Source organism: Theobroma cacao, chromosome 5, assembly GCF_000208745.1.
Source record: "Theobroma cacao cultivar B97-61/B2 chromosome 5, Criollo_cocoa_genome_V2, whole genome shotgun sequence".
NCBI lineage: Eukaryota > Viridiplantae > Streptophyta > Magnoliopsida > Malvales > Malvaceae > Theobroma > Theobroma cacao.
This window is the reverse complement of record NC_030854.1, coordinates 9,286,243-9,307,982: the sequence shown is the minus strand read 5'-3', so window position 1 is coordinate 9,307,982 and position 21,740 is coordinate 9,286,243. Positions and strand designations below refer to the sequence as shown.

The 21,740-nt window shown below is 35.0% G+C and overlaps 1 protein-coding gene across 1 annotated transcript; it reads left to right on the top strand.

Moving 5' to 3' along the window:
* On the top strand, nucleotides 4,270-21,633 carry LOC18598417. The gene is made up of 28 exons (XM_018121634.1): nucleotides 4,270-4,613; nucleotides 4,859-4,947; nucleotides 5,879-6,002; nucleotides 6,502-7,161; nucleotides 7,289-7,657; nucleotides 7,761-7,865; nucleotides 7,975-8,157; nucleotides 8,854-8,995; nucleotides 9,084-9,265; nucleotides 9,380-9,465; nucleotides 9,552-9,600; nucleotides 9,765-9,831; nucleotides 9,929-10,407; nucleotides 10,483-10,582; nucleotides 12,338-12,471; nucleotides 12,920-12,987; nucleotides 13,078-13,294; nucleotides 14,686-14,901; nucleotides 15,056-15,211; nucleotides 15,298-15,351; nucleotides 15,444-15,658; nucleotides 15,779-15,848; nucleotides 15,978-16,306; nucleotides 17,265-17,448; nucleotides 17,525-18,838; nucleotides 18,981-19,793; nucleotides 20,515-20,586; nucleotides 21,216-21,633. The coding sequence occupies exons 1-28, from the start codon at nucleotides 4,539-4,541 to the stop codon at nucleotides 21,234-21,236; spliced, it is 6,573 nt and encodes a 2,190-aa protein (XP_017977123.1). The 5' UTR covers nucleotides 4,270-4,538; the 3' UTR covers nucleotides 21,237-21,633.

Genomic DNA, 21,740 nt, shown 5'->3' with positions numbered 1-21,740 from the left:
AAAATTACCCATAGACATATTTTTCATCCCTTATACTCATACCATTCTCCAATTTGTCAAATGTGATCTAAATTCTCTCAAAATCTCAAAATTTGTTAGTGGGTGGAAAAATTACGATTTTGCCCCTAGATAGTGAAAATTCCGATTTGACTCCGAATTGATCCTCGAACTCCGAATTACCATTTTGAGTCATCCCTGAACTGTGAAACTCTTAATTTCACCTTAAAATTCCTATTTGAACTAGTTCAAGGCTTAATCGACTCAATGGTACCATTAGGGGCAATATCATCTTTTAACGATTTCTCGAACTTCCTAAATATACAAACATTCTATCGAGCATGTGAATGACATTATAATTATTTTACAAAGTAGGGTTTGACAATATATTCGTGTTTGATATATGGTTTGAATTGATGGCTTATGACAATGTGATGACATGAATGACTGGATTTGTGTTTGTGTGGAATATATGAATTGTTTTGTTTTATCTTGACAGGTTGGGTAATATCATATTAGCCATGTCATGTTGTTGAAATTTTTATTGATTTGGTGGGGTAAGTGATTAGCTTACTGCAGTGGGCGGGTTTCCGTGGATTAGCCTATTAGAGGGGCACGGTAAACTCCGTTATATTTTACTTTAATATGAGAGGCGCGAAGGGTATCTCCTAAGGTAGTTTAGAGTTCACTTCACGCCGAACCACCACGTGAGGGTGAAACTCAGCCAACGCCAAGGAACGGCTATGTTTTTAAACGTAAAAACATGTTTTATGTGTATATGTTATTTTAACAGCCTTAGCGGACTTGATTGGATGCCCAGCATAAGGTATCATCGAGTACGAGTTTTGGCACAAGCCAATTTTTAAGAGAGTCATAAGCCTTGTTGATTATTTTAGATGAAATGTAATTGTTTTATATGGTTGAAATTAGTTTTAATATTATGAATCATATTATGAAGAGATGTTTTAATTGTCTCTATTTACTCGGCTTTAGATGTTATAGATGAACTTTGCTTACTCACTGTGTTTATAAAAACTCACCCCTTTCTTTTCACCCATTTCAAGTTCAGAGCAGTCTGTAGACAGTCGATTTTGTCGAGGGTTTGCTTTTAGATTTGCACCCTTAGAAATCGTAGGTCTACAGTCTTATTTATTTTTGTTATTTTGGGGCTCACATGGCATTGTAAAATATTTTTGTATACCCTGGCACTGTGTGGTATTATGTATATGAATTTATTTTATTATTACGCTACAGTAATTGTTTACGTAGAATTTTATAAATATTGTTTTATATGAAAATGAAATATTTTATCTAATATTTTTATTTAGTTCTATTAGTTATAAATTCACTTTAAAAAGATGATTTAGACACTTAGATTTATTTTTTTTATATGAAATGTATATTTTTCATTCATATACTGTATTTTTAGCAAGTTTCAAAATTTTCGGATAAAATGACTAAAATACCCCTGTGCGGTAGAAATTACTTTTTGATTGTCTTTGATTTTAAAATAGTCTATATTCGTTTAAAACATGATATTTAGTAACGGTTGCTCACAAGGGAGGCGGAGAACTGATGCTAAAGCCTTGTAAGGTTTTGATTGACATTCCGGGTAAGGTATGTTTATCGGGACATCGCGACGGTTGTCACGGACTCGAAAAGAGTACCGGGTCGTGACAAATTAAGTTGGATTTAATTGAAAGAGACCAAAATAAAGTGAAAAATTAATTAAGTTCACAAAGACTTAATTAAATTAAAATACAACTGTTATATCTAGGGTTATAAATTAGTTTGGCTATATAAATATGTTATGTTAGCAAACTAAAAAAAAAAAACCTCCAACCACTTCTCAGCTTTTCATAAAATAAAAAAAGAAAAATATTTTTCTTTGTCTGACAAAAATAAGATTCGGCAAGAATTTTTGGTCTTTTTGTTTTAGAAACAAAACTTGCTAGGACAAGTAAAAATGCTACATTTGAGAAGATCTTATTTAGTCACTGTGTGGATTATTGTTAGAGGCTAAACACTTGGGTGGCTGAAGATTTGACAAATCTTAAAGGTGAATAAGCAAATATTTTGGATTTAATTGGCTCTTGATTACGATATCTAGAGCAAGGTATGTAACTATTAAATTTATGAGTATTCATAATTAATTTGAAAGTTATATGAAAAATACAAACATTGATCCTATAAGATTCGACTGTTTCTCTGATTAAATACTAGTTTATTTTTTCACTGCGTTATATTTTTAATTTCTTGATTATTTTCATGTTTGAATATGAGATCGAATTCAAGCAGTGCCATCCTTGGTAGTTGAGTTTAGTAGTCCAAAAAATCCACCAGCTGAATTTGGGGGTATTCGATAGCCGACAGGAGCAAGGAAAAAGGCTAGGCTATTCCCATAAAACTTGTCATTTTGAGTACTAATGATGATTGAGAAATGCGGAGTGAGGTCTGCAAGTGTCAATGTAAAAGAGTACCAAAGGTGGACGCGGTCCAGCATAGACAGCTCCGCCAACACAACATAGATAATCTACTATGTTGAGTGCAATGGCTCCATTTGAAACAGTGGCATCACCTTCAAAAATAATGTTACTAGCATCAGCATCAAAACTGGTTATGTTAAAAGAAAATGAGTGAGCACTGGGAAGGAAAAGATGGGCTAAAATAAGGAGAAAACTTGAATTAGAATTCATATGGTAAAGGCCACAGGTAATAATTTGGTAGCAGAGCAAGACATAGATAATCTGGTATCCCTCAGAATTTGAAACTGGCCACTTATATAAACCGGAAGTTTATGTTATGAATTTGTTAATTATATGAACATTGGATAGCGACATGTGTTGAGATAATAAGAGGGAGCTGCCATGGATGAAATCTACAATAGAGGCAACTCTGGCCTATTTGGATGTCCTTTTATGTTGCTTCATGACCGAGTACTAATCACATGTAGACCCAACCTTCAAAAAAAAGTCAAATGTGGGCACGTGACCAATGTACAAAGCTCAATATTTACTAGTAAAGTACATAAAAAACCAAGAGGCAATTCGTCGCTTGTTCTCATCGTCACAGCTTATTGTGCATGAGGAACTCAGCTAAAAGAGTTAAGAGAGCTGTAGCTGCATTAACAGAGTCAAGAATGGAGCTTCAATTAACGTGCTAATATTCGTCTTCTCCTTCCACAGTCGACAAAGTATTGCTGAAAGTAAAGAAAGATAAAACTACATCTTGCTTCTTGTAATGGGACAAAACCAGTTTGTCCTGACATTCATTTTTGCTCGTCTCCAGCTTCTCGTAGCTCCATTGGTTTTGTATTCACTAGTGCTTGTTTATGTCCGGCACCCTGAATGACCAACCAGTTAACTGACTGAAATTACAATGTCATGTCTGACGAAAGTACCACACACCTAGGATTAACTATAATATCCAACGACCTTTTCGATCTTTATCTGTCTCCATCTTTGCTACATCCAATTAATTTTACCCCTTTTTGTCACTACGTTTTTGATTTGTGCCTTTTCAAAGCTGACCAATTGCAGACTATGACATTGATGCTGCTTTAGTTACGCACCAAGAAAAATTTAGGTAACTGAACTGAGTTCAGGAAGGATACATAAGGATTGACCCATTCCCCATTTGCCATTCTTTCCTCCCATGCCCTTGAAAGAAAATAAAAGCAAAAAATGAAAAAGAAAAAGAAAGTTGGAAAATATTCTTCAGGTCGAATCATTGTTAATTTCAGGCATTTTTAGAGATGCAGGCAGGAGACCATAATGGCAATTTTGTTTTCTAGTTAACAATTTATTTGTTTGAGAGATAATTTATAATGATATGATTATGTGGTATTTTTTATTTTTTATATTAATATATTTTAATATAAATATAAATATAAAATAATAAGTGATGTTTTAAATAATAATAATTAATTTATTATTGAAATGTATTTAATTTAATATAAAATATAAATATTTGATTAAATATTATAAAAAAATAAAAATTTATTTGAATTTTATTAAATAGTTTAAAAACTTTTATACTTTTATTTATTTTATCAAAATTGTAATGTATTTATTTAATAATTATGTTAATTTTTAATTCTTTTAATCATAAGCTACAGGATAGATAACAGTCTTTTAAACTCATTTAGGAGAAATTTTGTTGTCCCCTGATACACGAAGATAATTTTTTTTAAGCATGGCTGAAAGTTCATTTTTTCTTCACTAAGTAGTATAAATGTAAATGAATTGATTCAAAGTTGGAGGACCGAATTAGAAGATTTGATTAAAGGAGGGTATTTAAATTCCAACTGAAGTCTCTTTTAACACTGCCTTCCCTCTCCCTTTCGAGTTCCGCTTCGGCGACAAAACAAAACTGAAAGCGCCAGAACCCAGCACTCTTTAATCGCCGGGGGTTACAGAACAAGTCCAAAACCCTAAAAAACCCTAAAGAATTCCGAATCCATTAAATTTCCACAAAATTTCATGTCCTCCCATTAACCCAACCCGAATCAAAAGATTTACTAATTAAAACCCAAAACCAATATGGGTCGACCCGAGTCCTGCGTTCTGTTTTCCCAGACTTTCGTTCACACTCATTTGGACGAATACGTCGACGAGGTAACTCTATTTTTCGCCGTGGTCTTTTATTTTTTATTTTTTGCTTTTTTAATTCTCAAATATTTACGTATTTCATTTTCCAATATATTTTTTATGAACTGAGGTAGCGATGAAATGTTAAGGAGGCAATCCCTTTTTGTAATTCAGGATTATATTGAAATAGTTGATTGAATGGGGTAATACTTTTTTTTCTTTGAATTTAAGTTATGAATTTTGTTTTTTTTTTTATTGTTTTTCTTCTCCAGGTATTGTTTGCTGAACCAGTTGTTATAACTGCGTGTGAGTTCCTCGAACAGAATGCGTCCTCGGCTTCTCAAGCAGTATCACTTGTTGGGTTTGTTGAGCTATACTGCAGTTTTTATGATTAACCCATGAAAAATGTCCACTTGCATTATAATAGTGGCGTTTTGTTTTGTTTTATTCACGTGATGTGTTTCAGTTATGTTTTTCAAATTTAGAAGTAGGAATAAGATCGGCATATCTGTCTTGTGAAATATACTTGTAGTTGAGCTTTGAATTTGGCACTTACATTATGTTTGGTTGGAGGGAAAGAACAGGAAGGGAAAAGAATGGGGAGGGTAAGGAAAGGTTAATGAGGAAGGCCTTGTTCCCTCTCTGGTTGTGTTGTTAATGAACATAAATTTAAGCAAGGAAAATGAATGTTAAATGATAAATTGATTGACTTGTTTTGATAGGTTGAGATGAGACTGCTCCTCTTTCGTTTCGCCCATTTATTGAAGGATTTTGTTTTGTAGGCATTGAAAGATGTAAATTTTTCATTTTTTCATTGACTGATTTCTCTCATCCGAAGAGTGGCGATATTTCTTCTGCCCTTTTCTCTCTCTTCTTCTTTTCCTGGCAATCTTTCTTCTCCCCTTTTCCTTCCTATCAAAGGACCTTTAGTATTAGAGACTTGCATAGCTTGCATGAATATCCTGTTCCACATGAAAGATATGGAGTTTTTGAATTTTTTAAATGTCAGATTTAGATTCTGATAATTTTGTTGATTAGAAACAGTAATTGGTGCATTACAAATTATATTGTTCTGTATATGGTCTCAGTATTATGAGACATTAATAAAAAATTTCAGCATGTGTTCCAATGTTGGGGTTAATAGTTTTTTGTCAATAACATGCTAGTAGAAGAGGTATACATTATTTTAACTGGTAAAATTTCATCATTTTGGCTATTGTGCTTTGCAATATTTTGGAAGACTGAGGTTTGAATTTATGGAAATCCTGATTTCTATGCTGTAACTTGTACAGGGCCACTTCGCCTCCGTCTTTTGCTTTGGAGGTGTTTGTTCAGTGCGAGGGAGAGACGAGATTTAGGCGCCTTTGTCAGCCTTTTCTGTATACTCATTCTTCATCAAATGTGCTTGAAGTGGAGGTGATTCTAATTTTGCACAATTATGATTTATTTGAATTCTGAATTTCTGTTTTTCAGTTTATGCTGTCTCACTTATTTATTGGTGTATGTACGCACATGTGTATCCATATAAATGTATTTATGTGCACCTATAGCTTGATTGATGCATAATGAAACGTTTTAAAAAGATGGATTAGCATATCTTTTGGGGAATTTGTTAGCATCAGCAATTTGATTGATGCATAATGTAATTTAATAGTTTGTTGAGTCCTTAAAGAACATTTTAACATCTTTAGCATGAGATAGAGATCCTGGAAACATTCCTTGCATATGGTCAATTCTGGATATGTTCAGTTCAGGCTTTCTATCATCTCCGATTTCTGCTAGCCTCTCTTTTTTTTTTTTCCTTAAAAAAAATTATTTTAAGCTTCCTAGCTGTGCATCTCAGTGCAACTTTATATTGTGAAAGCTATATTCTAACATGGGAATATGTTTAAATTGTACTGTTAATTTTCTGCAGGCAGTTGTAACCAATCATCTGGTTGTAAGAGGCAGCTACCGCAGTTTAAGCTTGGTTATTTATGGGAATACAGCAGAGGATTTGGGGCAGTTTAACATTGAATTTGATGATAGCTCTCTACCTGACCTTGTTAGCTCTGCTGATGGGAAGCTTGAAGACCTACCTCTTGCATTACGCACAATTAATAGGACATTTGAGGAATCTTTATGTTCTCTGAATGTTATATCTTTACCAGTAGTTAAACTAGATTTATCTGTAGAGGTTAATCAATTACTACAGCTAATGTTGAAAATTTTGGAATTGGCAAACGTTGGTTATGCGGTACATAAAGTTTTAAGTACTGTAGCATCAGCAGCTTCTTCGCTCATAAGCTTTGACTTAGACTCTAATGCAATCCATCAGAAGTATCTTATGTCGGAGAGAAACAAAGATTTTAAGGAGTTGGACCATGGTATTAGTGAGGCCAGAAAAAACCTCCTTGAGCTCTATGAAGCTCTTCAATATAAATCCATGAATGGATCATCTGAATCATTGACTGAATGCAGCTTTATGGAGTCTGAAGCTGATTTGGCTTCTTCCAAACAGTTGGTGGAGATGTTATTGCCATACTTCAATTTCAATAGGAGCTCCTCTAGTTTTGGACATCACCAGCTCTCAGAGGTAATTGAAAGAGGCAGTTTTACTTGTTATATCATATATTTGCTTTCTTCTTGAATTTGAAGATAGAAAATTACTTCAGGATAAAAAGAATGCTCATTCATGTTTGATATGTTATCTTGATTTACAGAGTAAAAATGTCATCTTGGGGTTGAATGTGGCTCTTTTCTTGTGCTCCAGTAAGGAGAGCTGCTTTCACTTTGTCAACTGTGGGGGAATGGATCAGCTTGCATATCTTTTGGACCATGACATGCAGAAATCTACTGCCATTACATTGTTGCTACTTGGAGTTATTGAGCAGGCTACGCGACATTCTGTTGGATGTGAGGGATTTCTCGGTTGGTGGCCTCGTGAGGATGAAAATATCCCTTCTGGCACTAGTGATGGTTATAGTCACTTGTTGAAGTTGTTACTGCAAAAACCACGACATGATATTGCTTCTCTAGCTACTTATGTCCTTCATCGACTTAGATTTTATGAAGTTGTTTCGAGATATGAGGTATGCTTTTAAAGTTTGTTCATGGTGTGCATTTTTCCTTGTGCAATTGTGTATATCCAAGACAATCTTGATGTTACTTGCTTGTGATTTTATTCTTTACCAGTATGAAGTGTTATCCATACTGGGTGGCCTCTCTGCTGCTGCTAAAGGCACAAGTGTTGCTTCAAACAAGCTCGTAGGTGTTGGATCACTACTCAAAAAGCTCCTGGTCAGTTGTCAATCTTTCAACTGCACTTATTTTTACTGTTACTTTTGAAATGTGTTAGTAGTTACTCTAAATTTAATTATTGTCATTTTTGTTCTTGCCATTAATGCAGCATTTGGTAAAATCACATGGCCGAATTGAGGATCCATCTCCAGTGGCCCATGCAAGCAGTTTTTTGATTCTTGGTCAAACAGATATATTAGTATCATATAAAGCAACCAGTGGGCTGATTGCTTCATCAAATTGTTGCTTTTCAAATTGGGAAATTGACTCACATTTGCTGGCACTACTTAAGGTGGGTTTCTCAGTTATCTCTTTTGCAGTTCAATCGATTTTTAAGTGTTTCATATTCATGCTTTTTGCTTTTGCATATTTCATTTTGCTTATACAAGATGATCTTTTTTCGAGAGAAATGATTTTTTTTTGTTTTATCTATCTTTGCAAATTTTATAATTCGAGGAAGAAATACAGCCTTCATGCTATCTGTGTCTCTGCTCATTATTTCTTTTAGGATACATTTGGTACACAACATGATGAAGTGGATACAGTAAGATTAGAAAGTCAATGAGAGCACCAAAAGTCAATTAAAAACTGATAAATTACTATTCTAACTGCCTAGGACACTTACCTGTGGATTATAAGGACTTCTTTCTTGATGAAGAACCAGTGACCTTAGCCTTTGGTTTGCAGAGGGGATAAAATTTGTCTAACCAAGTTATTGATGTGCCATAAGATTCCCTCTTCATAACTCGACCTTTTTTTTTTCTTTTGCGTTTCTGGTTATTGAGCTGGTATATGTCGTCTGTTATTCTACCTGTTTTTTCTTCAGTAGTTATGGATGGTATACTTCAACTCTACGAGTAATTTATTCTTTTCCTTTTTCTTTTTGGGTTGAGTGGGTGGGTCTGGATCAGATTTTAGTGGTTCTTTTATTTTTTTTGAAAAGCTAGTGGTTCTATTATTAATACTGAAACTGTTTCATTGGAAGCAGGACAGGGGATTTCTTCCTTTATCAGCTGCACTGTTGTCAACAACCATTTTGCATTCTGAAGCTGAAGATGTTGTGAACATTTCTATGGAAATTGTGTCATCCATTGGATCCATAATCGTCTCCTTTCTTTTTTGTCGCTCAGGTTTTGTTAATTACTCTGCATCCAAGATCACGTTGTGTTATCAAGCTCAATAATGGTTGTGATTGATGCTGTGTGACTTCCGTTTCAGGCTTGGTTTTCTTGCTACATCAGCCTGAACTTACTGCTACACTAATTCATGCGCTCAAGGGTGCTGATGCCATGAGTAAGGAAGAATGTGTTCCTCTTCGGTATGCATCTGTTTTAATATCTAAAGGTTTTACATGCAGTCCACAGGAAGTTGGAATCATTGTTGAGACCCATTTGAGGGTGGTTAGTACCTTTTCTTGGTTGACACAGATTCTGATAATCTTTTGCTTTTTTTTTGGTTTAATTTTACTACCAATGTGTGACTAAGTATGACCCTTTTTGGATGTTTTATTGTAGGTTAATGCCATAGATCGTTTGCTTTCATCAACTCCACAGTCTGAAGAATTTTTGTGGGTATTATGGGAGCTGTGTGGTCTTGCTAGGTGAAACTGGTTGATCTATTTCTTTAACTTTGGACTTGAACAACATCATTGATGGTTCTGACTGAAACTTGTTATATATTTGGTAGGTCTGATTGTGGTCGCCAGGCTTTATTGGCCCTGAGTTTTTTTCCAGAGGTATTGGCAAATATTCTATCTGACCCTTGAAGTTTATAGTAGGGATGATGTGCAGAAACTTGGATTTTGTTTAATACTTCTGATTTATTATTAACAGATTAAAATAGGCTAACCAGCATTGATTCTTTTTAATGCCCACTTTTCCTTTTCACCTTTTTTGATAGGTTCTTTCAATTCTAATTGAAGCTTTGCATTCTGTCAAGGAAACAGAACCTGCCATCAAGAATAGTGGTACTGCTTGTATTCTGTAGTTAGGTTAAATTAGTTGAAAAGTTTCTTGTTTACTTGCAAAACACGTGCTTATGTGGGCAACATTCTGGATATTCAGGAGCTGCACCACTTAATCTTGCGATTTTACACTCAGCTGCTGAGATTGTTGAAGTCATTGTAACTGATTCAACTGCAACCTCTCTATCTTCTTGGATTGGGCATGCCATGGAACTTCATAAAGCTTTACATTCTTCCCCTGGGTCAAATAGGAAGGATGCTCCTACACGGCTGTTGGAGTGGATTGATGCTGGTTTAGTTTATCATAAAAATGGGGCTATTGGGCTTCTAAGATATGCTGCTGTGTTGGCTTCCGGAGGAGATGCTCACCTTACCTCAACCAACATTCTAGTTTCTGATTTGACGGATGTTGTTGATAATGTTATTGGAGAATCTTCTAATGCTTCTGACATTAATGTCATGGAGAATCTAGGAGGCATTATCTCTTTAAAGTCCTTTGATGGTGTTAGCCTTCGTGACTCTTCTATAGCACAGCTGACAACTGCATTTCGAATTTTGGCATTCATTTCAGAGAATCCAGTATGCAGTTTTCTACTTCAATGTGTAATTTAAAACCATATTGACTTGACTCATTATGTGTAGTTTTTGTTGTAGACCGTTGCTGCTGCTTTGTATGATGAAGGTGCCATTGCAGTTATCTACGTGGTTCTTGTCAATTGTAGCTTTATGCTTGAGAGGTCCTCAAACAATTATGGTAAGTTGATGAGTATTGCTTGGCGAGTGGTTAGCTTGTCTGATTTAATTATATTATGTAAAATGGAAACTGATATTTTTATACTTAACTAGTTTTTGTGTCAGGTGTGTTGCATGTGATTATTCATGTTAATTAAGAAAATTAACAACTACCAGCTTCCATGTTGATTTATAATTTGAATATTAGTAAGTTTAATTATGAAATTAACATTGCACACTTGCATATCAGAAAGATTTGTCAGAAACTTGAAATTAAAATTTGTAATCGTAAAATCATAAAATTAATTATTATGTATATAAGTATAAATTTTTTGTGAGATAGACGAACCTTTTCATGGATGATAACACCATAAATTTGTAGAGTAAAAAGAATAAAAACATATATATATATATATTATCAAATATACAAAATTATAAATTTTTGATGAGATAGACTAATCTTTTGTTGCATGCTAACACCATTAATCTGTAGAGCACAAAGAATAAAAATTTTAAAGTTGAAAGTAAAATTCCACTTACAGAATAAAAGAAAGGAAAAAAGAAAAGGTAAATTTGCATGATAAGAAATCATAATGTAAAAAAATATTTTATGCTAATAGAGACAATTTTTTAAAGTTTCAGATGAAGCAATATTTGTAATCATTAAATAGTGATTTATAATAGTGATAACATTAAGTAGTAAAAAACTCTTAGGATTCTAATTTCTAAAAATAATTGGAATTGTAGATTATTTAGAATAAATTGAGGTTTCATATGGTTGATGCTTTTGCTTTTAGCTATTTGCTTTTTTTTTTTTTTGCTTTTTTACTTTCTATTCAAAATAGCAAAAAGGAAAAGGAAATAGCAAAAGCATGAACCAAACAGAGCCTAAATTAGATCAGAACTTTGCTAGCATAGCATTATTTTTCTAATATAGGATTTTTAATATATTTTTTAAGCCAAAAACTAAAACTGTTTAAATAGAAATCTAGAAGCATGCAAAGGATTTTATAATTGTTTATACTTATAGTAAGTTATTTGTATGTATGTCTACCATCCATATTTATATGTGCAAATCAATATGGGTTGGTGAATTTTATAGAACAAATTAATACTAATACTAAAAGTGTGGGTTTGGCATTTGGATAAAAGCGGTTGGACTTTGTTCAATTTAGCAATGGTGTTTACTTCTTAATTTGGACGTCAATCCATGTCTCATGCTACCATGTACAATTGTAAATATTATTTGTACTAATTAAAAATATTTAAAATGCAAATGACAATTTAGAAATATAATGAACAAAAATGTTCATTTCATCAGTCAAAAGATTTTCCAACATTTTTGTTTTAATATATATTATAGATATAGTCAAAATTTAATATGAGAAAACTAAGATTGTATTATAAATTCAATCAGCATTAAATTATAAGGGTTTAGCTGATAAAAGTTTTTCTACTAAAGCTTTAACCATTTCCTAATTTTTTTGGGCTTNTAACTACCTCTCTCTCTCTCTCTCTCTCTCAACTGTGCGTGGAGCTCTTAAACAATATTGATATGCTCAAGGTTTTTTGGGCTTTACCGTTGCAAGTTTTCGCCCTTAAGTTAGCTTCATTTGCAGCATGTCTCTATCATATGTGTTGCCCTTAAAATTGTGTTGCTTTATACAAGTTTACATTTCTGTCATGTCTCTATTCTATGCGGTTCAAGACTTGAAAAGTATTCCTTTTTCTTACCATCCTTGCTTTACAAAATCATTGTACTTTTTGCCTTGAACAGATTATCTTGTTGATGAGGGTACAGAATGCAATTCTACATCTGATTTATTATTGGAACGCAATCGTGAACAGAGTTTAGTTGATCTTTTGGTTCCTTCTCTTGTATTGCTGATCACTCTTTTGCAGAAATTACAGGTTTGTTGCTTCTTAGTCAGATTGTGTCCTTAATGATATCTTTTGATTCAATCAGGAAGATATGTTTTCTTTCTGCAAAGAGCATAATGAAAAATTTTGTAGATTTATGGTTAGATTGAAAATGCTATGCTACTCACCTTGTTTAGTCAGGAATATTGAAAGTGAAGGAGGATAGAATTGATGCTGTCAGAAACTTTCATAGAAGATTGCAACCTTTTTGTTGTTTTTAACATTGATTCTTCCTCCTAATTGAGAGGACATTGGGCATTAGTTGTAAAGGACATGCTTGATTATGCTGGTTGTTTTAAGGGCAATGAGTTATTGATGCCCTTAAGATCATACTCCTTGGAGTTCAGATGAGAGTTTACTGCATTTTTGGGTGTTAACCATTTTAAACGCATGCCATCTGCCAAATTTGAGATTGCGTTGTCTTATCTTATATGTATAGGAAGCTAACGAGCAGCACAGAAACACGAAACTGATGAATGCTTTGTTACGACTGCATCGAGAAGTAAGGTAATTAATATTTCCCTTTTCCTATGGAAGCTTTATCATACTATGCTCATTTTATGGAGTGAATGCACTAAGTGCATTGTTGTGTTGCAGCCCAAAGCTTGCAGCTTGCGCAGCAGATTTATCCTCTCCTTATCCTGATTCTGCACTTGGTTTTGAAGCTGTGTGCCATCTTGTAGTGTCAGCTCTTGCTTATTGGCCAGTATATGGTTGGACCCCTGGCCTCTTCCACTCGCTTCTTGCCAGTGTTCAAGCTACTTCATCACTGGCCTTGGGTCCAAAGGAGACCTGCAGTTTAATGTGTCTTTTGGTATTTCAGTTTTCCATTTTTATTTAATACTAATAACACCTTAGTCTCCACACTATTGTGGCAATTTCATATAAAAAAAAATCTAACAAGTTAATGTTTTGTTAATGCATATATATTGCCTTTGTTGGTGTTCATTTCACCAGAGATTGCATACACCTTAGTCTCCTTATTAAGGAACTCTTTTTTTTCAGCAGTGATTGCTTGGTGTTTTCCTTTCTCTTATGTTTTGGGGTTAATTACAAATTTGGCACCTAAACTATAGTCAAATTCTTGATTTGTACCTAAAGTTTAAAAATTCTCAATTAGTACTTGAACTTTTCTTCTGTCCATTAATTTGCACGCGAGACAAACACTGTTAATCAAATGGAGGACGTGTCTGAAACATCCAATAAAATTGCAACATGTAGAATGTTGACGAGACATTTTGAGACATGTGGCATGTTTTTTTGATTGTTTTTGGACAAGTCTCATTTGACCATGGTGTTGGTTTCGTGTGCAAACTGATGGACATAAGCAAACTTCAAGTACCTCTTAGCGAATTTTTAAACAGAAGATACCAAATTGAGAATTTGACTATTGTTTGGGTACTAAATGTGTAATCAACCCTATGCTTTTAGTATGTCAACCTCGAAAAGGCAACACATGGTTGGTTGAAATGTGGCATCTTTGATGTTTCCTTTTTTTTTCTTTCATTTTTATTTCTAAAAGCATTTCTAATATTTTCTCTTACAATATTTGAAATTTTTTTGGCACCTAGGAAACAAAGGAGAGAGTAGAGAGAAGAGCTATAGGGAGGGAATGAGGCCTTAGGAGAGAGAAGAAATGGAAATAACAGAAAAGAAAATAAGAAAAATGGACAATAAAAATGTTAAAACTAAAAACATTGGATTAAAGGTAAAAAGAGAACATTTGAATGAAAACATGATTTGTACTTCTTTTTCTATTTTTCCCTTATCTTCCATTTTTCTTCCCTCTATCGTTTCTTTTCTTTTTATTTTTAGTTATTTTAATTTTTTTCTATGATTTGTAATAAATGGAAATGAAAAAGAAAAGACCAAAGATTGATTTGATCAATCAATTTTTGTTTCTTTTTTTTTATTAATCTTCACAAAAACTATAACTCCTAAACATAATGTAGAGCTAATAGAGAAATATTTGTCCGTCTTATTAAAAAAGAATTTTGCACCCACTGCAATGCGCTGCCCCTGTGCTAGTTATAAGTATCTAATTTGGATACTGTCCTAACTCCCATCTGCTGCTTTTTCAATAGCATGTTTCTGTTATCAGGAACATAAGACCCTTCTCTCAACTAGAAACATGTTTTCGCTCCAATGCACATTTCCTTCACTGCAGTTTTGACTGGTTTTTTCTTTTGTCTTTTGCATTGCAAGAATGATATGTTTCCTGAAGAAGGTGTCTGGCTTTGGAAGAATGGGATGCCCTTGTTGAGTGCCCTTAGATCATTGGCTATTGGGACTTTATTGGGACCTCTTAAGGAGAGACAGGTTGATTGGTATCTGGAGCGTGGTCACCTTGAGAAGTTGCTCAACCAATTGATGCCACAGCTTGACAAAATTGCACAGATTATCCAACATTATGCCATCTCTGTATGTGTTCTCTCATCAACATGCTACGTTGGTTTTGTTATCATTTTAAATCTATGGTATTGCAAGAATGTTGAAAGGGTGGTGGCATGCTGTTATTCTATTTTGATAAACATGTTTTGTGTCATGTGCCTCTGCTAATATCACTTTTAAGCAGGCATTGGTAGTCATACAAGACATGCTTCGAGTTTTTATAATTCGCATTGCTTGCCAAAAAGCTGAACATGCTTCTAAACTTCTGCGGCCTATATTATCATGGATACATGACCACATTTCTGACTTATCGTCTCCATCTGATACAGATGCTTACAAGGTAATGCTAAGATTTTTTGCAAATTACGTTTTTGTGGGTGCTTGGACTGGTATACTAAAGAATTTCCGTCTCCTTCCTCTCTGCAGGTTTATAGATTCCTTGATTTTCTTGCTAGCTTGCTGGAGCATCCATATTCCAAGGTTTATGCTATCTGTTTGTGGATTTTTTTTCTTCTCTTCTCTCCCCTCATTTGCAATGTATTTTACTCATGGTGCCTTTCTTCCTATATCAGGCAGTATTGCTAGGAGAGGGTTTTTCTCAGATTCTAAAAAGAGTGTTGGAGAGTTGTTTTGTTGCTACTGATTCAGATGGGAAGCAGATATCAGATTGTGGAAATTCTGCTAGTTGTGGGTTTACTTTGATTAATTGGTGCATCCCTGTTTTTCAGTCGATCTCATTACTATGTAGTTCTCGAACATTTTCCCAAAATAATGGGAGACATGATATGTGAGTTGGTTACTTGTATTTACATTCTTTTCCCCTGCTTGCCTTTTACTTGAAATGCAAATTGGACATGATTTTTAATGCTTAATAATCTGTTTACTTGAATTTATTGTGGTCTACTAGGCACAAATTTGACGGCTTGAGCCCCAAAGAGTGTTTATTGTTTATAAATCAGCTCCTGAAGTTTTGCCAGGTAATTGGAAAAATTAAAAAACCTTTAAATTGACTATACAGTTCTCTTATGGGGGGAAAGAACCAGTCTAGATTTTAGAGATAGCTATAGATAGCTAATCTTCTAATTGTAATGCCATTTTTTTCTTAGGTCCTACCAGTTGGAAAAGAATTAGTGTCTTGCCTTCAAGCTTTTAAAGACTTGGGTTCTTGTGCTGAAGGTCGAAGTGCATTCATGTCTGCTTTGCTACATGGTGGCAACTCTAGTGGTGGGGCACTTGAATCAGAGAGCGGACATGAAAAGAATGGGAACTTTCATTTTCAAAATGAATCTGAATTGAGAAAGTCTCCCCCCTTGCTATGTTGCTGGAAAAAGTTGTTGAGATCAGTTGATTCAAAAGATTCTTCATTAGCTTATGCAATTGAGGCTGTTAATGCATTGTCTTTAGGTTCTTTGTGCTTTTGCATGGATGGGAAAAGGTGAGATATGCACATGTTTCACTGGGCTCTTTCATAATGTTGCTGCATTTGTAGACTTATAATAGACCAATGCTTTCTCTCATAAATTACTTTGCTTGTTCTCATGCTTAAGCTAGAAGATGGTAGGCATATTCAGTTTGCCACATATGTTCAAAATAAGAAGAAAAGGTAATCATGTTTCGCTTTCCCCATGTTTTTCAGAGAAAAGAAAAAAAAATAAAAAGGAAAAGGAAATAAGTTGTACCGCTGAGTTTCAGGTATTGTAGAACAATCTAATCAGATTTTGGTAAGATAAAACTCAAGTCTCTTTTTTGTATGTTGGCATCTCACTTCATGCAATTCAAAGGTTCTATTGGTCTTAAGAATTTACAGTTACTACCTGTAGATGACAGTATTTTTTTTTATATTATAACTTTTCATTTTATTGTTTTAGACCATCTTAAATTTATAATGTAATCTTATGGCTGCAGTTATGTATTCAGTAAGAAGGGGATGTCTTTGTTTTTTAACAACAGTGTTTTCCATTTTTGTTTTCATAGAAAATAGAGAACTCTTGCAAAAACACTTTTGGTGATTGAGAATGAAAATAAATTTTAGAAAATGCAGCTTCAATAATGACAGAAAACTGACAACGATTCAAACAATTTTCACCATTTTACATCAAATTAAAGAAGAGAGCAGAAAGCAGAAGAGTCTTCTATTTTTTTCTCACAAAATAAATTTACCGGGAATCAGAAAAAGAATTCAGGAAACCGAAACAAGAAATATGAAAGCAGAAAAATTTTCCAGAACCCAAATGCAACCTACTTTTTTCTAGTTCTCTATAGCCACAAAGGCTTGTAATTTGTTTAAGCTTGATTCATTATTCAATCTTACATCATGTCTGCATATAGTTTCCTCCCTCATCTATTCATTTGAAGAGTATTTGTAGCTAACTTATGGTGTGCCTTCTCATCAGTTTGAACATGAATGCTGTTGTTGCATTGAAATTCCTTTTTGGGTTTCCTGATGATATGGCTGGGATAGGTGGCTTACCAGAAGAGAACATAAACTATATTCAGGAATTTTCTACTCTGTTAAGTTCAAGGATCATTAATGATGACTATCAATCTCCATCGGATATGCATATCAGCATGTGTCAGGTATAACTAGGTCTACTTGCATGCTTTTGTTTCTCCTGATTTGATTTTGAAACCTGAACTTATCACTGATGCACAGGTTTCAGAGTCTGTGAAATCATTATTGTTATTGTTCCAAATTTCTACTGGCACTGTTAAAGTGGATGATACCATTCTCAATGAAATTCTATCTCTTCCTCAAAATGATGTTCAAGTTCCTTTAAGAATTCATCAGATGGCACAAGGTAATGGTGGAAAAGCTGATGACGACCTTTACCTAGGAGGATTTGAGGACAAGTTTTCATGGGAATTGCCAGAAACATTACCTGATAGATTGCCACAGACAGCTCTTCCTACAAGAAGGAAACTGCAGCCAGCTGACAGCTCAACTAGGCGTGCCAGAGGAGACAATTCAGTGACTGAGATCACAAATCCAAATGCATTTTCACGGGGATTGGGTCCATCTACAGTCCCTCCTGGTACTACTCGAAGGGATACCTTCCGACAGCGGAAACCAAATACAAGCAGGCCTCCATCTATGCATGTGGATGACTATGTTGCAAGAGAAAGGAGTGTTGATGGTGTTACTAATTCTAATGCAATAGCAGTTCAGCGAGTGGGATCTTCTGGGGGAAGGCCTCCCTCTATTCATGTGGATGAATTTATGGCCAGACAGAGGGAGCGCCAAAATCCTGCAGCATCAGTGGCTGAGACAGCAGCACAATCTAAGAACGCAGCTCCAATAAATGGGGCAGATAATGAAAAAGTGAACAAGTCTAAGCAGCTGAAAACTGATCTTGATGATGATCTCCATGGAATAGATATTGTGTTTGATGGTGAGGAATCTGAAACTGATGATAAGTTGCCCTTCCCCCAGCCAGATGATAATCTGCAGCAGCCTGCTTCTGTAATAGTTGAGCAAAGTTCTCCACACTCTGTTGTTGAAGAGACTGAAAGTGATGTTAATGGCAGCAGTCAATTTTCTCACATGGGTACACCTTTAGCATCTAATGTTGATGAGAATGCCCATAGTGAGTTTTCTTCAAGGATGTCAGTTTCTCGTCCAGAAATGCCTTTAACTCGAGAACCTAGTGTTTCTTCAGATAAGAAATTTTTTGAGAAATCCGAGGACTCGAAGAATGCTATTTCAATTAAGAACTCTAGCAGGTTTGATTCTGCGGCAGGAGCAAATAGTTCGGGGTTCTCTGCCCCAGTTTATAGTAATACACCTCCAACATCGGTACAGTTGCCAGCAGATTCAAGGATAACCCCGCAAAATTTCTATCCAAAGAGCAGCCCACAGTATGCTAGTAACATTCCTGGGGCAGTTGGTTCTCGAGGTATGTATGAGCAGAAAGTTCTGCCAAATCAACCACCTTTACCTCCAATGCCTCCTCCATCAGCAATTCCACCAGTAAGTTCTCATACTCGAAGTTTTATGCCTGACAAATAGGCATCACAACTGACAGCTTTTCTATTTAAGATAATTTGTGGCTTACCTCTTTGGGTTGAGGTCTACTTGTACTTTCTAAATGATCAACTTTTCTTTCTTGCAGGGCCAATCTGATTATTTATCTGCAGTTAGTGGCAGTCCTTCATTGTTGCAATCTTCCCTTTCTGTGTCAGATTCCAAGTTTATGAGAACCTCTATGTCTTCGCCTAGTGGAAATACTAGGCCCCCCCCACCACTTCCTTCAACACCACCTCCATTTGCATCTAGCCCATATAATTTAGCTTCTGTAAATGCTTCTACTTCCCAACCATCAGTTTACAATCACTCTGGTATGGGGAAAACTGAACTTCCTCAGAGCTCCATTGGACCTACTATTGATGCTCGACTTCCTGCTTCTGCTGCTGGTTTGACTTCCTATCCTCCACCACTCATGCAATCATTAGTTTTCAATAGGCCTGCTTCAATCCCTATTACTCCTTATGGAAGCACTCCTGCACAGCAGCAGGGTGAGAACCCTCCCAGCATGTTGCAGAATCCCTCGATACCTCAGTCGTCTATTCAGTCAATGCATTCTCTTGCTCAGTTGCAGCCCCTGCAGCAGCTTCAACGCCCCTTGCAGCCAGCTCAACATCTTCGGCCTTCCATGCAATCTTCACAGCAGTTGGACCAAGGGGTGTCTTTGCAAACCCCTGTTCAGATGCAAATGCAGTCATTACAAATGCTTCAACAATCTCATGTTTCTCCTGTTAATCCTTATCATCAGTCCCAACAGCAGGAGTTTTCACCAGCACAGCAACAGTTGCAAGTTGAGCTTTCTCAACCTCAAGTTCTACAGCAAGGAGGTGGTGCATCACAGCAGCAACAAGATTCTGGAATGTCATTACATGAGTACTTCCAGTCTCCAGAAGCTATTCAGGTATGTGTTGCATAAGGTCTAGTTTAGCTTTTGTGCTATTGTGCTGGAAAAAGTGCATTTGAAAAATGATGAGAAATTGCTATGAAAAATTGTGACCTAAGATTTTAGAGTTTTTGGTATTGTTGTGAAAGTGTTGTGGAGGTTAAAATGTCGAAAAAGAACAAGATGTTGAAAAGTAAAGAATAAGTCATTTTCAATACTATTTAAGTAAATTATTATGAAGATGTATCAAAAATAAATTATTGTGAAATTTAATTTAAAAAATTTATACTAACATATAATTGTTTTGATTTTCTTGAAAAATTTGAATTACTTGAAGCAAAAATAGTTATATTCCCTCTATATTTTCATCTTAAGTTCAAAATATGTCAATATATCAAAAAATGGTAATGCTATATATTTGAAGTAGAATCCAAAATATTTGAAATAGAATCAAAATTATTTGTGATAATTTTTTGTCATATTGCAAAATAATATGGGTATTTTGTCATTCCCTTCTAAAACTGTATATTGCAAACTGCGAAAGCACCTTTGTGGTGGTTCAACTTTTGCTTTCAAAAGGATCATTTAACCCAAATTATATTGTGTTTGGTATTGTGTTTTTGGAGCCAACCGCAATGGCAAAGGAAGCCTAAGTATGAGTGTATAAACCTATGAAGAAGGAATACATCTGCCTGATTTTTTTCATATCCATAATTATCTTCACTCTTCCTTAATGCAGTCTTTGTTGAGAGATAGAGAGAAACTTTGCCAGCTTCTGGAGCAGCACCCGAAGTTAATGCAGATGCTTCAGGTGATTATTTTATTCTCTTTTATCTTTTCTCCTTATTAGCATGACATAGCTGAGTCTGTTATATTTCACTTAGAGGTGGCAATTTGCGGATCAACTTAGGTTTGGGTTGGGTCACTACGGGTCAGATCATTTTGGGTCAAAGGGAATTTAAGTCGTTTTGGGTTTGGATCATTTTGGATTCGAATCATTTGGATTTGACATGGATTACTTGGGTTCAGGTCATTTCAAGTAGAATTTGTTGATTTTTAAAGTAAAAAAATCAATTAAAGCTCAGATTGTTTTGCGTTATTTGGGTTTGCTTCATTTCTAGTTCAGATCAAGTCAGGTTTGGGTTATTTTGGGTATCGTCTTAGGTTCAGTTCAATTCAGATTTCTATCACTTCGGATTCAAGTTGTTGACTTTTTCAAGTCAAATCGGGTTGGGTCAGGTACGGTTTCGGATGGTTTGGATTGGTTTTCTGAATTCCGGTCAACTTTGCTAATTCTAACTTACTGCATCTTCTCTTTAATGGTCTGTTGCTTGCAAATTAGTTCTGTATTATATGGCTTGCAGCATACAAACATTGATGTGTATTATGTATACATTACTATGCACCGTTTTAACGTGGTTGCTTCTCATGTTCTAACAGGAAAAGTTAGGCCAGCTGTAGCAACACGATATGGGATTGTGAGGATGCTTTCTCCAAATTTTTTGTAGCATACTTCTGACCCATAATCATTGGTCCCAAGACGCCCAAAGCACAATTTGATTCAGATGCAGTCGCCTAATGAAAACTTTTCCACTAAATTTTGTATCAGTTTGGACCATATGTACATTCTTGTCCATCTATTATTAATTTGTCTCCTTTATTTTGTGATTTAATTCATGATTAGGGAAAATTTTCCATCCCTAGTTTACTTGCATGCTTCTATTCAACCTGACAATTCCATTCTGTATATGTAGCAACAGTTGGCAGACTCCACATGTGGTGCTGAGATTGTAGACTTCCTTTGGAAAATCAAGATTCAAATATAATGTTAGAGCTATATGCCATTCTATGTGCGAAATCCATCAGCTTAAAAGGTTTTTGAGTTGAAATTTATCAAATCCTTAAAATCTTTAGTTTTCCAGATAAGGAATTACAAGAGCTTCGATTTTCTCGGCTTGGTTTTTT

Coding starts and splice junctions, on each gene's coding strand:
- LOC18598417 (XM_018121634.1), top strand. CDS start 4,539: ATGGGTCGACCCGAGTCCTGCGTTCTGTTTTCCCAGACTTTCGTTCAC. Junction 7,658..7,760: donor AAGTTGTTTCGAGATATGAG/GTATGCTTTTAA, acceptor ATTCTTTACCAG/TATGAAGTGTTATCCATACT. Junction 17,449..17,524: donor TGCATATCAGCATGTGTCAG/GTATAACTAGGT, acceptor ACTGATGCACAG/GTTTCAGAGTCTGTGAAATC.